This window comes from Mirounga angustirostris, unplaced genomic scaffold (genome assembly GCF_029215605.1).
Source record: "Mirounga angustirostris isolate CCGP_5_RB_7025 unplaced genomic scaffold, mMirAng1.0.hap1 SCAF_10, whole genome shotgun sequence".
Lineage (NCBI taxonomy): Eukaryota > Metazoa > Chordata > Mammalia > Carnivora > Phocidae > Mirounga > Mirounga angustirostris.
This window is the reverse complement of record NW_026991718.1, coordinates 76,897,268-76,910,496: the sequence shown is the minus strand read 5'-3', so window position 1 is coordinate 76,910,496 and position 13,229 is coordinate 76,897,268. Positions and strand designations below refer to the sequence as shown.

Here is a 13,229-nt window from a genome sequence, read left to right as displayed (position 1 = left end):
GATTTTATTTATTTATTTGAGACAGAGAGCATGAGAGGGAGGAGGGTCAGAGGGAGAAGCAGACTCCCTGCCGAGCAGGGAGCCCGATGCGGGACTCGATCCCGGGACTCCAGGATCATGACCTGAGCCAAAGGCAGTTGCTTAACCAACTGAGCCACCCAGGCGCCCCTCATGCTGTCTTTCTAATACTAATTTCTCATTTGATTCCATTATGGTGAGAGAACAAACTCCATGATTTCAATGCTTTTATTTTTTTGTTTTTATCTGAATTCCAATTAGTTAACATATAGTGCCATATTAGTTTCAGGTGTACAATATAGTGATTCAGCACTTCCATACATCAGCTGGTGCTCATCACAACACGTGCACTCCTTAATCCCCATCCCCTCTTTCACCCACCTTCCCTCTGGTAACCACTGGTTTGTTCTCTATAGTTAAGAGTCTGTTTCTTGGTTTGCCTACCTCTCCTTTTTTCCCCTTTGTTCATTTGTTCTCTTTCTTAAACTCCACATATGAGTGAAATCATATGGTATTTGTCTTTCTCTCACTGACTTATTTCACTTAGCATAATACTCTTTAGCTCCATCCATGTCACTGCAAATGGCAGGATTTAATTCTTTTTTATGGCTGAGTTATATTCCTTTGTACATATATACCACATCTTCTTTATCCATTCATCAGTTGATGGACATTTAGGCTATTTCCATAATTCAACTATTGTAGTCAATGCTTTTAAATTAGCTGAGGTCTGTTTTATCACCCATTGCACAGCCTATCTTAATAAGTATACCATGAGCACTAGAAAAAAATTTGTATTCAGCTGTTGTGGTGGGGAGTATTTTATCTGTGGCAATTAGATCTTGTTGGCTGACTGTGCTGTTTAGATCTTCTCTGTCCTTGCTGATTTTGCTTCTAGTAGTTTCTGTCAGTTGCTGGGAGAGAAGTGTTGAGGTCTCCAAGTATAATTTTGTATTTGTCTATTTCTCCTTTCAGCTCTATCAATTTTTGCTTCATATATTTTTTTTAAACTGTATTGGTTTGTGCACACACATTTAGGGCCTTTATATATTCCTCGCAGACTGATCTTATTATGTAAATTTTATTTGCTATGATATTTACTTTATTAGTTATTAATACAGCCAATCTAGATTTCTATTGGTGTGTCTTTCTCCTTTTGAGCCTACCTATGTTATTGTGCTCGATGTGAGTTTCTTGTATGCAGCATATAATTCAGTCATGTTCTTTTATCCACTCTGCCAATATCTGTCTTTTGATTGGGGTAATTAGACCATTTACATTTAAAGTAATTATTGACATGTTAATACTTACTATTTTATTATTTGTCTTCTACTTGTTTCATTGGTCTTGTTCCTCTGTTTCTCTTTGCCTGCCTTCCTTCAGGTTACTTGAATTTTTTTTAAATAATTCTATCTTGGTTTATTTGTAATATTTTTGAGTATATCTCTTTATATTGTTTTCATAATGGCTTCTCTAGGTATGGACAGCATATGTATGAGACTTACAACAGTCTACTAGCATTAACATTTTACTACTTCAAGGGAAATATGGAAACCTCACTTCCACTTAGGTCCCTTTACCTTCTTTACTTTTAAATATCACTGTCTTGAATATCAGAGAGTGGTATAATTTTTATTTCAATCATTGAATATGATTTCATGAGGAAAAGGACACTCTATTACATCTACTCATATTTTTGCTCTTTCTCCCTTCCTTCATGATGCTCCAAGATTTCTTATTTAATCATTTCCTTTTGCCTGAAGAACTTCCTGTAGTCAATATAAGAGTAGGGCTTCTAGCAACAAATCCTTTTAATTTTTATTTGTCTGAGAATATTTTTATTTCCTCTTCATTCCCAAAGGATATTTTTGTCTAATATAAATTTGTGGCCGATGGTTCTTTTCTTCCCACACTTGAAAAATATTGTGCCACTTCTTTTCTGGCCTCCTTGGTCAAATCCACTCTCAATTTGATGTCATTTCTTTTGGGCTGTTTTTAAGACTTTGTCTTTGATTTTCAAATGTTTAACATGGTGTGTCTTGGCATGGGTCTTGGCATGTGTCTTGGATTTCTTTGGGTTTATCCTCTTTGGAGTTTACTCAGCTTCTTCAATCTGTATGTTTTTATCTTTCACCAAATTTAGGAGTTTTCAGTTATTCTTCCATGTAGTCTTTAAGCCCCCCTTTCTTTCTTCTCTCTGGGTAACTCCAATGATACTAATGCTGGATCTTTAATTATTGTCCTGTAGGTTCCCATGGTTCTGTTTTTTTGTTTTTTGTTTTTTGTTTTTCAGTCTATGTTCTCTCCATTGTTCAGATTGGCTGAATTCTATTGTCTGACCTCAAATTCACTGATAAAATCAAGTCATCTCCACTCTCACCATTGAGCCTATGCAGTGAGTTTACTTGTTATTATAGCTTTCAGTTCTATAACATCCACTTGGAAATTTTTATAACTTCTACACCTTTGCTGAGATTTTCTATTTGCTCATTTGTCTCCAGATAACTTGTAATTGATTGTTGAAGCATTTTTATGATAGGTTCTTTAAAATCTTGGTCAGGTAATTCCAACATCTAATTCATCTGTCTCAGTGTTGGGATCATGTGATGGTCTTTTCTCGTTCAAGTTGTGATTTTATTGGTTCTTGGTATGATGAGTGATTTTTTACTGTATCCTGAACATTATGGCTATATTGTGTTATGAGACTCTGGGTCCTATTTTAAAACTTTTATTTTAGCTTGCAGTAACCCTGTTTAAATTTAGCATGTGAGACTTTGTCCTACTTTTGTGGGCTCTTGCTCCAATGGCAGTTTAATTTTCAGAGCCTTTTTGATATTACTTTGGTCTTCTTTATTACTCTGGTGTTGCTGGGACTCCCACTGGTCTCTGCTGGTGCTGTTTGAGCAGGCAGAAGGAGTTTCCCCTAGTCAAACTGCCAGGTGTTTCTTGGTGCCTCTACTGCTGTCCCCTGGGTGTCCTGTGTCACTGGGTGGCATAGGAGGGCCCCTGTCTTGCAGGAAGAGAGCTTTCCTGGAATGGACCACTTGCTCTGCCTGGGTCCTTCTTGCCTGTTCTTCCCACACACTCTGTCTCTGTGCAGAGAAGAGTCTCAGGTCTGTAGGGAAAAGGAGGCTTCCCAGACTAGGCCACTTGTGGCTGTGTCTTTTTGGCTAGTCCTGCCCACCTACCCCAGTGAACCTGTTTTTCTAGCACACTTTTTATATGTTTGGGGACTCTCATAGCTAAATTTCACTTTCACTTGAGCACAACTGTGTATCTGGTGATTTTTTTTTTCCAGTTATTTTCATCAAGGCAAGCTGCCACAGTGTCAGGAGTTCAGGAATTAGGAATTCGTTCTCTTTACATGGGCCAGTAATCTCTACTTTGTTCACAGAGAGAGATCCTAAGGGTAGGGAGTCAGAGTACTGAGTAACCCCAGATAGCACTGCCTCCTTTGGTCTTGTTGATGCTGGATGGGGGTGGAGGATCAGCTCTCCACCCAGAGAGGACCACAGTGGGGGTTACTCCCCTTTCACACTTCATTTATTTTTATTCTGTTTGGTGTTAATGGAGGCTCAGCTCCACATCAACCCTCACTGGTACCAGGGATGGGGGAAAGTGGAGCGTTGTCTATCTTTAACTCGCACTTCCTTTTGCATTTTCACTGATGCTGAGTGTTTGTGAAAGTTCATCTCCTTGCTGAGTCCTGCTGAGATGAGGGCTGTGGTGAAGCACAGCAGTGACCAGACCAACCTCACATTGCCTTGTTAAGTCTTAGAGCTGCCTGGTGGGGTAGAGGTCCAGTTTGCCACTGGACTCCATGGTGGGAGAATCAGAGCACTGCTGACTTCCACTGGAGAGGGAATGGACAATAAGCTTCCCTCTCAATCCTCTGATACTATCCTAGCATGGGATTTAGAGCACCACCTACTCTGTCTAGTGGGGTTTGGAAAATCAACTTTCCATTCAGCCCTACTCACACTACTCTGGCAGTAAGGGATGGAAGATTAGCTCTCTGGTCAGTTCTGCTGACCCACCTGGCAGAGGGATCAGAGCACCATCTCCTGCTTCCATGGTAGTATGGAAGATCAGCTCTCTGTTCAGCTCCACTCAAATCTCAGGGAAAGGGGTGCAGTTTTTCCACTGTTGTATGGCTGGATTATGGCAGGTGATTATCATAAAAAAGGTTTTCTGTTGTTAGGTCACTTTCTTCCCAGTCCTTTGGTTAGGGAGAATAAGCTTTTCTTGGGTCTTTTCTTTTTCTTTTTCTTTTTTTTTTGGTCTGTGCCTGTTAGAGATTCCAGGTTAGAGGATTCAGCAGTGCCCTATCTGGGATGTATGGAAGGCATTAACAAATCCCCCAAGACTTATTGCCATATCATTCCTTAAATTCTGAGGTCCCCAGGAATTCTACCTTCTTCTTTTCACCTTTCAGAGTATTCCTATGCTTATTTGTTCTGTTCTATCCAGGTCTTTTTTAGGTTAAGATGTAGGACCTAGGAGGAATGGGACTACACCATTATTGCTGGAACTGGAAGTCCCTCAAGTAATTTAACTTATAATTAGATCTAAGTAACAAGGGAAAAAAAGCCTTACATATCTACCCATGCAATTACCATGCAGCTACAATGAAGTTGTCCTTTGCTTTTCATTCCTTAGTGTAGATCTGTATTTCCATTCTGGTATGATTTTTCTTCTGCCTCAAGTATTCCCTTTAATATTTCTTATATGGCAGGTTTATTGGAGATGAATTCTTTCAGTTTTTGTGTATCTTTGGTCTTCATTCCACTTTCCTTTTTGAAAGATATTTTCGGGGTATAGATTCTACACTAGCTTTTTTTTTTTTTCCACTACTTTAAAAATATCACTCCACTGTCTTTTCATGTGCATTGCTTCTGATGAGAAATATGCTATTGTCCTTATCTGTGTTCCTCTGTACATATTTGTCTTCTTTCACCCTATCCATTTAAGATTTTCTCTTTGTCATTACTTCTGAGAAGTTTAATTCTGATATGACTTGGTGTGATTTTCTTCATGTTTTTTGTGCTTGGCATTCATTGTGTTTCTTGGATCTGTGGGTTTATAGTTTCTAACCAATTCGGAAAATTTCTGGCATTATTGTTTCAATTATACATTTATTAGGTTACTTGAATTTTTCCATGGTTCACTTATGCCCTATTTTCTGGGGTTTTGCTTGCTTGTTTATTGTTTTACTTCTCTTTCTTCTCTGTTTACATTTTGAATAGTTTCTATTGCTGCCTTGCAGTTTACTAGTTTTTTGTTCTGTAGTGTCTTACCGGCTGTTCCTCACATTCCATGCATTTTTCACCTCATACATTGTAGTTATCATCTCTAAAAATTTTATTCGTCTTTCTTGTATCTTTCATGTCTCTTTCTTTTTGAACATATCAAACACAGCTACAATAACTGTTTTAATGCTCTAATACTAACATCGGAGTCAGCTATGCATATGTTTTAATTTTTCTGTCTGCTTTTTCTCCTCATTATGGACCTGTATTTTCCTGCTTCTGTACATACCTGGTACTCTTTGATTGGATGTCAGAAATTGTCAATTTTACTTTTTTGGGTAATGGATATTTTTGCTTTCTTATAATTATTCTTGGGGTTTGTTCGGGGACACAATTAGGTTCCTTGGAAATAGACTGATCCTTTCGGGTCTTGCATTTAATATTTTCTATGCAGAACTGGAGCAGCATTTGCTTGTTCATATTCTTGAGGCAAGACCCTTCTTTATACTCTACCTAATGCCTACTGGATTAGGAGGTTTTCCAGTCTAGCTGATGGGGGTGGTCACTATTCCCTTCCCTGTGTAGGCTCAGAGAAGTCATTGTTCCCTCCAACCCTTTCAGAAGATTCATTCCCCAGACTCTGGTAGGTTTCTTCAAATGTAAGCACTGATTGGTACTCTGGCTAGTCCTGTATTTAAAGTGACTCCACAGGGCAGACAGTAAGATAAAAAACATTCTCTAGAATGGCAATCTTGAAATGCATATCCTCAGGCCAAAATTAGAGGACAGGAGAATAGAATTTTATTTACCTTCTCCCATCAGTTCATTAGAATAAAATGCTTTATCAGATGGTCCCGTGGTTATACAGTGTGAGAAGTCAGGAGACAACTGCCTAGGATCTGAATTTTTCTTAAGTTTCCCACAAATGCCTGTAAACAGCAGTGGTTAACAAACTCCAAGTAGGGACCCTCTGGGATGCTTGTTAAAAATACAGATTCCTAAATTTGGCAAAATGTTGATAATTATTGAATCTGACTGATGGGTACATGGGATGGGGGTCCACATACTCTTTTACTTTTGTGTATGTTTGAAACTTTCCATAATAAAACCTTAGAAGAAAAACAAAATATATTAATTAAGATTCCTGGGCCTCTATGCCTAGAGCCTAATTTAGCAGCTCTGAAGTGTGACCCAGGAATCTGCATTTTCATAAATGCCTTAGTTCAGATGGTCCTTGGTCCACATTTTGCAGTACATGCTTAGGTGATTTTATTTGCTCAACTTAATTGTCTTTATGGCAATTTTCTCAACTACGGTATTGTCCACTGGCCTCCAGTCTGTAATGCTCAAATAAATGAACACTCTCTTCTCAATTCATTAAGCTCTTACCTGAACAGTCCCTGGAGGACACAGATCCTTACAGCCAAAATTATAAAAATGGAACTCTCCCCCAGTCAAAGAAGCAAGCTCGTTCAAAAATCCATTTGCAATCTCATCATTATAATTGAAGGAGATGGCGTAAATAGGAATTTTCTGAAAAACTTTGATTTGGTCTATAACCATTTCAGTTGGCTGAAATGATACATTTTGAGGGGGGAAACAGGGAGATGGAAAGAGAGAGAAAGAGAAAGAAAAAATAAGATGTGAAAATCCTTAGTATTTGCTATAGACAGTGAGATTCTCAACTAGTAATTCCTTATACAGTGATGAATAGCTTCTTGGAAAGGTGTCAATTCAATTCAATAAACAAAGCAAACACTGCCAGATGGTAGAGTTTGAAGACCAATGACTCAGCCCTTGCCTCTGAAGGCTCAAATTTGGTGGAGAAAAGAATCTGGAAGAAAGATGTGACTAACGAAATCACTCAATTTTAGATGCACCTGAGCCTAGAGTTCATGCTTTTAAAGTGTTGGGCTATACTTTAGAGCACTGTAAGTATAAGGGTAGAACACCCTGGCTATTGGGATTCTACAGAGTGAAGCTACTGGATCTCAATGCAGCTTCCAAAACATCTACTTGAAAAGAGCATTTTCCAGCTTCAGATAGGCCATAGTCAATGTGTCTCCCACAAAGTGAAAGAAGAGAGTTATTGAGGGTCTTTCCATGTGCTGGGCACTCTGTTGAGAGCATAACATGGCAGTTAATCCTCACAACCATCTTGTGAGGTAGTTAGAAAGATGGATAGTTGCCTACTCATATAAATTCCTCTCATCCTTTTTATTGGCAGAACCCTGGTTTTATTTTCATGATAGCAATGTGCCCAGTTTAAAACAAACAACACACACACACATAAAAACTCATCTTCTGACACTCTTTTGCAGCTAGACTTAGCCATGTGACCCAGTTCTGTCCCTTGAGATATAGGCAGATGTCCCAGGGAAGAGATTCCTTTTCTCTAATAAAAAGGCAAAGATTTAACAAACAAACAAACAAACAAACAAAAAACTCTAATGTTCTTCCCCTTCCCATCCCCCTCCACGGAAAATGGACACTGCCTAAAGATGGAGTAGCCATTTTGCAACAAGGAGGGTAGAAATAATAAACAAAGATGGTGGAGAATGAATACAAAAAGAAGCCTGTTTTCTTGGAGACATGTGTGAGTAGCTTTAGAACCTAGACTACCTACTGCTGGGCTTCTTATCCATAGGAATATAAATCTCTCCATTGTTTCATCCATCATTTGTCTGCTCCTCTACTTTTCTCCCCAGTAATATGCAACCCTACTTGGCCCAGTAGGTATGGGCCCCACATACGGAAGGAGAAATTGAGACTCAGAAGGATTCAGTTTCCTAGGGCCATCAAGCTCTTAAGTAGTAAGTCTGGAACTTAAAGTCAATTTTTAGTATTAGAAGCAATGCCAAACTGTTTGTTCCCCTTCATTTGCAATAAAATTGTCTCTCTTTTTTTTTATTCTTATGTTAATCCCCATACATTACATCATTAGTTCTAGATGAAGTGTTCCATGATTCATTGTTTGTGCGTAACACCCAGTGCTCCATGCAGAATGTGCCCTCCTCAATACCCACCACCAGGCTAACCCATCCTCCCACCCTCCTCCCCTCTAGAACCCTCAGTTTGTTTTTCAGAGTCCATCGTCTCTCATGGTTCGTCCACCCCCCCGATTTCCCCGCTTCATTCTTCCCCTCCCGCTACCTTCTTCTTCTTCTTTTTTTCTTAACATATATTGCATTATTTGTTTCAGAGGTACAGATCTGAGATTCAACAGTCTTGCACAATTCACAGCGCTTACCAGAGCACATACCCTCCCCAGTGTCTATCACCCAGTCACCCCATCCCTCCCACCCCACCCCCCACTCCAACAACACTCAGTTTGTTTCCTGCGATTAAGAATTCCTCATATCAGTGAGATCATATGATACATGTCTTTCTCTGTTTGACTTATTTCACTCAACATAATACCCTCCAGTTCCATCCACGTCGTTGCAAATGGCAAGATCTCATTCCTTTTGATGGCTGCATAATATTCCATTCATATATATACCACATCTTCTTTATCCATTCAAAATTGTCTCTTGATAAGTACTGACTCTCAGGTAATGTTTACATTATCTAACCCTCTGGAAAGAACTGATGAATTCCCCTACTATCTCTCCACCACACCACCACAGCCCAGCTGAGAACCTCCGGAAACTGCCTCTGATTGGCCTGCCTCCACTTCCTCTACATTTCTCAGTGCTAGGAGTCCCTCTTTGATTAACCCAACTTCTTGGCTGCTTCAGCCAGTTCCATTGTCCACTTCCAGTTCCTATCATTTGGCCTTTAACTCTTCCTATATTTACGTTACACGTCCTGGGAAAGCAGAGTGTAAAGGGAGACACACAACTGGCTGGCCTTGCACAGCTCACACACTGCCCAGGAAGTGGCTGGTTAAGTGGTCTCCCAGGTTCTGGTCTCATTGTAGCTACCACTTACACACAGCCTCAGTCTCTGGGTCTGGCTCCAGCATTGAGCCTGCCCCTGCTCATAAGCCCACCTCCACCTCTCATTCTTTTTCTCTACTCTCCCTTCTGGCCATCAGCTGGTTTCTTTCTTTCTTTCTTTTTTTTATGTTCAGTTAGCCAGCATATAGTACATTATTAGTTTTTGATGTAGTGTTCAATGATTCATTAGTTGCCTATAACACCCAGTGCTCATCACAACACGTGCTTCTAACCAAACAGTAACCTAAATGAGCTGACCCCATCCCTCTTATCAAATGCAAGCACAGAGCAAGGCCCTCTCTGCTGCCTCCCCTTAATTCAGCGTAGCTTCTATTTCTGAGTACCTACTATGTATCAAGCACTAAGAGTTCTGTTCGTGCTGTCTACCTGTATCCTCTCAACAACCTTCTGAGGTGGGTACTATTATTATCCGTGTTTCTTACCAGCGAATCCTGGCCACTGCCCCGATACCAGAATGGAGATGCTAGCTCTAAATTCTGTTAATTTTATAGCCTTTTAGCCAGGAACTATTCTTACACTGAGTTACAGCTGAGATATTTGGAAAGGGAAAGAAATTAACATTGATTTAATACTGACTGTGGGTGCCAGGTACCATGGGTAGCATTTTCATCTGTTCATATGCTACCTGACATTATTTCATATATTTATTTGCTCATTGCCTATCTCCCTATAAAACATAAGCTCCACCGGAGACAGGCATCTTGTTCATCTTGCTTACCACTGTATCCCAGACTGATAGCAGTGCTTGGCACATAAAAGGTACTCAAATATCTGTGGAATGCATTCATGGGAACATCATCTCATTTACTCAAAGCAATCCTGCGAGTAGGGAGTATTGGCTTTAAGGCAGAGATGAGGAAATTCACAGTACAAGACTTGCCCTAGGTCATTCAGATGGGCAGTGCTGGGGGTGTGCTTCCAACCCAGGTCTCTAGCTCCAAAACCATTTCCATCATTCCAAACAGCTAAAGAGCGCACAGGCATGAGAAAGTCTGTTAGTGTATCGTACTGAGCCCCCCACATGCATCCAGCCTTAGGTATTGTTTTTCTAAACTGGCATGATGTTCTAGTACCCAGTGTGGTGGTAGAGAGCTGCACAGAGAGTGGGGGTGTTGCAGAAGGAGCTCCATGTCTGCGGTGGAAAATAGCCATTCCTGACCTCCTGCCTGTACCCCACTCAGATTCCTCTCCCTCGTTTATGCCCTCACAGCTTTGAAGAGGAGACTCAGAACCTGGAAGTACACCTTTTACCACACCAGCCTCGCTGACCCTGACTCCTTCCAGCCACTCATTCTAGTAGCTCTGTTACTAGAAAGTAGTGGGCCTTCTCCCTGTGTAACTCCTACACACCACTGAAGAAGCCTTTCTCAGCCCAGGACTCCTTCGTATGTTCCCCACAGAAGTCCCTTCAGTCCCTAAATGAGGCCAAGCAGCATAGCTGAGAGACTCTCCCCAGTTCCCTCCTCTCTGAATCTAAACAGATGTGCAGCCAGATGACCCTTTCACCACAAATGTCAACTTGGGGTGGCAAGAACGGCAGGGATAGGTTCTCCTACCTTCCTAACTTCTCCTGAAGGAGGTTCGTCTGTGCAGGCAGCTCACCCGTGCCTTCTCTGTGCTCCCACCCCTTGCCCAGCTCATATTAAGCTTTACCCATTCATTTTTGTTTAGAATGGTGCAGAAGCCTTCCTCACTCCCATTTTCTCGATTCCTGCTAGGTAAGTTCCTAACTTCAAAGAAGCCTCAAAATGCAGCCAAAGACTGTGCGGGGCTGTGTCCATTCACACCTAGAGATGCCCACCAAAGGACACCTAGCAATTCCATTTTAATGATGACTAATATTACTAGAATTCTTTTAACTTGGTTAATTTAAGACTTATCTTGCTATGAAATTCTTCCCTGGACATTTCCAAATAAGCAGTAAGCTGGTATCTATGGAATTAAATCCTGAACATCACCTCTGTGTGTCCTTTCAAGCAGAAAATTTTGCTGAATATTGGGAATAACAGCACCAGCCTTAACATATTCAGGTCCTACAAAGTCAGTGAAAATTCAAAAAGAAATGGAGATCGAGTGATACATCTTAATGTCCTCTACACAGAACACGAATATCAAATATTCATTTGCTTTTTGGAGAGAATCTGAGGGACAATGCAGAAGAAATGGACTGCATGTGAGAAAAGGCAGATATGAACACAAAGTGCCGAACTAGGAGTTTATAAATTACTTTTCAGGTGGCCTGTATATTTCTGATTCCGATTATCATCTGTATCCACAGTTCTTAATCTCTAAGCAGACCAGAGACCCTCTGGTGAAAGCTAGGGAGGGCTATTCTCCCCAGAGAAATGTACAAGTACATTTTGTATACACTCTTGGGAGATTCCAGACTCTCAGAAGTACATGGTGCACTGTGGATCAAGAATCCTTCCCAATACACAGCTAACAGGAGTGTTAATTGGTCCATACCTCCTGGGGGACTATTTGGCAGTATCTATCAATATGCATACCTTTGGACTAAGTCTACTTCTCAGACTATATGCTACAGATATACATATATGCAAAACGTCTGTGCACAGCTACTTTTGCAACATAGTGTATAATAGAAAGACTGAAAACAACCTCAATGTCCATCTCTAGGAATACTAGGCAGCTATAAAAAAAAAAAAAAGAGGAGGTTCTTTATATATTAAGCAATTTTCAAGGCATATTGTTTTATTAATAAAGGTGTAAAATCATGTGTGTAATACAGCATCATTTATATATTTATAAAAGAGAATATATAAAAACACATTTCTGCTTGCATAACAGTCTCTGAAAGAAGATATAAGAAACTGGTAACATATTGCCTCTTAGCTAGTGAGTAGGAGGTAGGAGTGAGAATCTTCTCTGCATACCCTTTTGTACCTTTGTAATTTATTCCATGTGAATGTATTATTATTCAAAAATTAAATAAACAAAATTAATTTCCAAGGTAGAAGTTATATTAAATCTATATAATGGAATATGATGCAGTCATTGAGAATGATGTTTTGAAAGAATTTCTCATGACTTGCAAAAAAAAATGCATAACACAGACTGAGTTAAACTTTCTTCTTTTTTATGCTTATATGCTTATCTGTATTTTCTAAATGGCCTACAGTGCAAACAGTGAAATCAGTAAGAGTTTATTAAAAAGGTAAAGACCCCTTGTCCAGATGACTTTCAAATCAGAATCTCTAGCCCCCATCTTCCCCAAACACCAGCCCCATATTTCTAGGGGCCTCTGGACATCCATGGACTATAGGTGCTCAAACTCGACTTCTTCCACCAGCAACTCCCGAGCTTGTTCCTTCTTCAAATTTAAATTTAAGTCAGTTACTAACATAATTATAACCCAGAAATCAGTCACATCGTGATTCCTTTTTCTCTTGCCCCCATCTTCTCCTCACTCTGTCCTCCTCTGCTCCCAAACTGGTCACCAAGTCCTTTGATGCTACTCTATTATCTCATCTCTGAGGAAAGTCCTCTCTTCTACATTTCTGTTTCCTACCTGACATGTGCCTAAAGTACAGGTAAATGGGACCACCTGCCCCACTGAGCCCCCCGCCAACTGTAGTAAAGCCTACCCACTCATTCCAGGTGGCCATCAAGGACAATCTCCCCCAACCAAACTTTCCAGCTTCAACCCAACACTCTTCCGTCATTGCCCTTGCTCTCAGATTGTTTCTCTGGGCAGCCCACATATTTCCACACCTCTGTTCCTTCTCTCCAGGATACCAGTAATCTCCTCTGTTTAGAAAATTCTTTCTCCTCTTTCCAGACACAGTTCAAACATCCCCTCCTTAGTGGAACCTTCCCCAGCCTTCTCTCCATCTTGTACAGCAATATTCATCACTCTGCTCCCAGACATCTCATAGCACAGACAACCCCACACCCTGTGTCAGATCAGAGTTAACCATACATGTCTAGCATATCCTCCAAAGTGTAAATACCCCTAAGGCAGGGGTAAAATACTATTCAT

The 13,229-nt window shown here is 40.3% G+C and overlaps 1 protein-coding gene across 1 annotated transcript in view; it reads right to left on the bottom strand.

Annotated features, from left to right (window-relative positions):
* The window catches only part of VWA3B (von Willebrand factor A domain containing 3B), a 211,482-nt gene that overhangs the window by 86,453 nt on the left and 111,800 nt on the right, over window positions 1-13,229 (bottom strand). Inside the window, exon 14 of the mRNA XM_045886208.2 lies at window positions 6,657-6,839. Coding sequence (XP_045742164.1) covers window positions 6,657-6,839 — 183 coding nt within the window. The remainder of the gene's footprint in view (window positions 1-6,656; window positions 6,840-13,229) is intronic.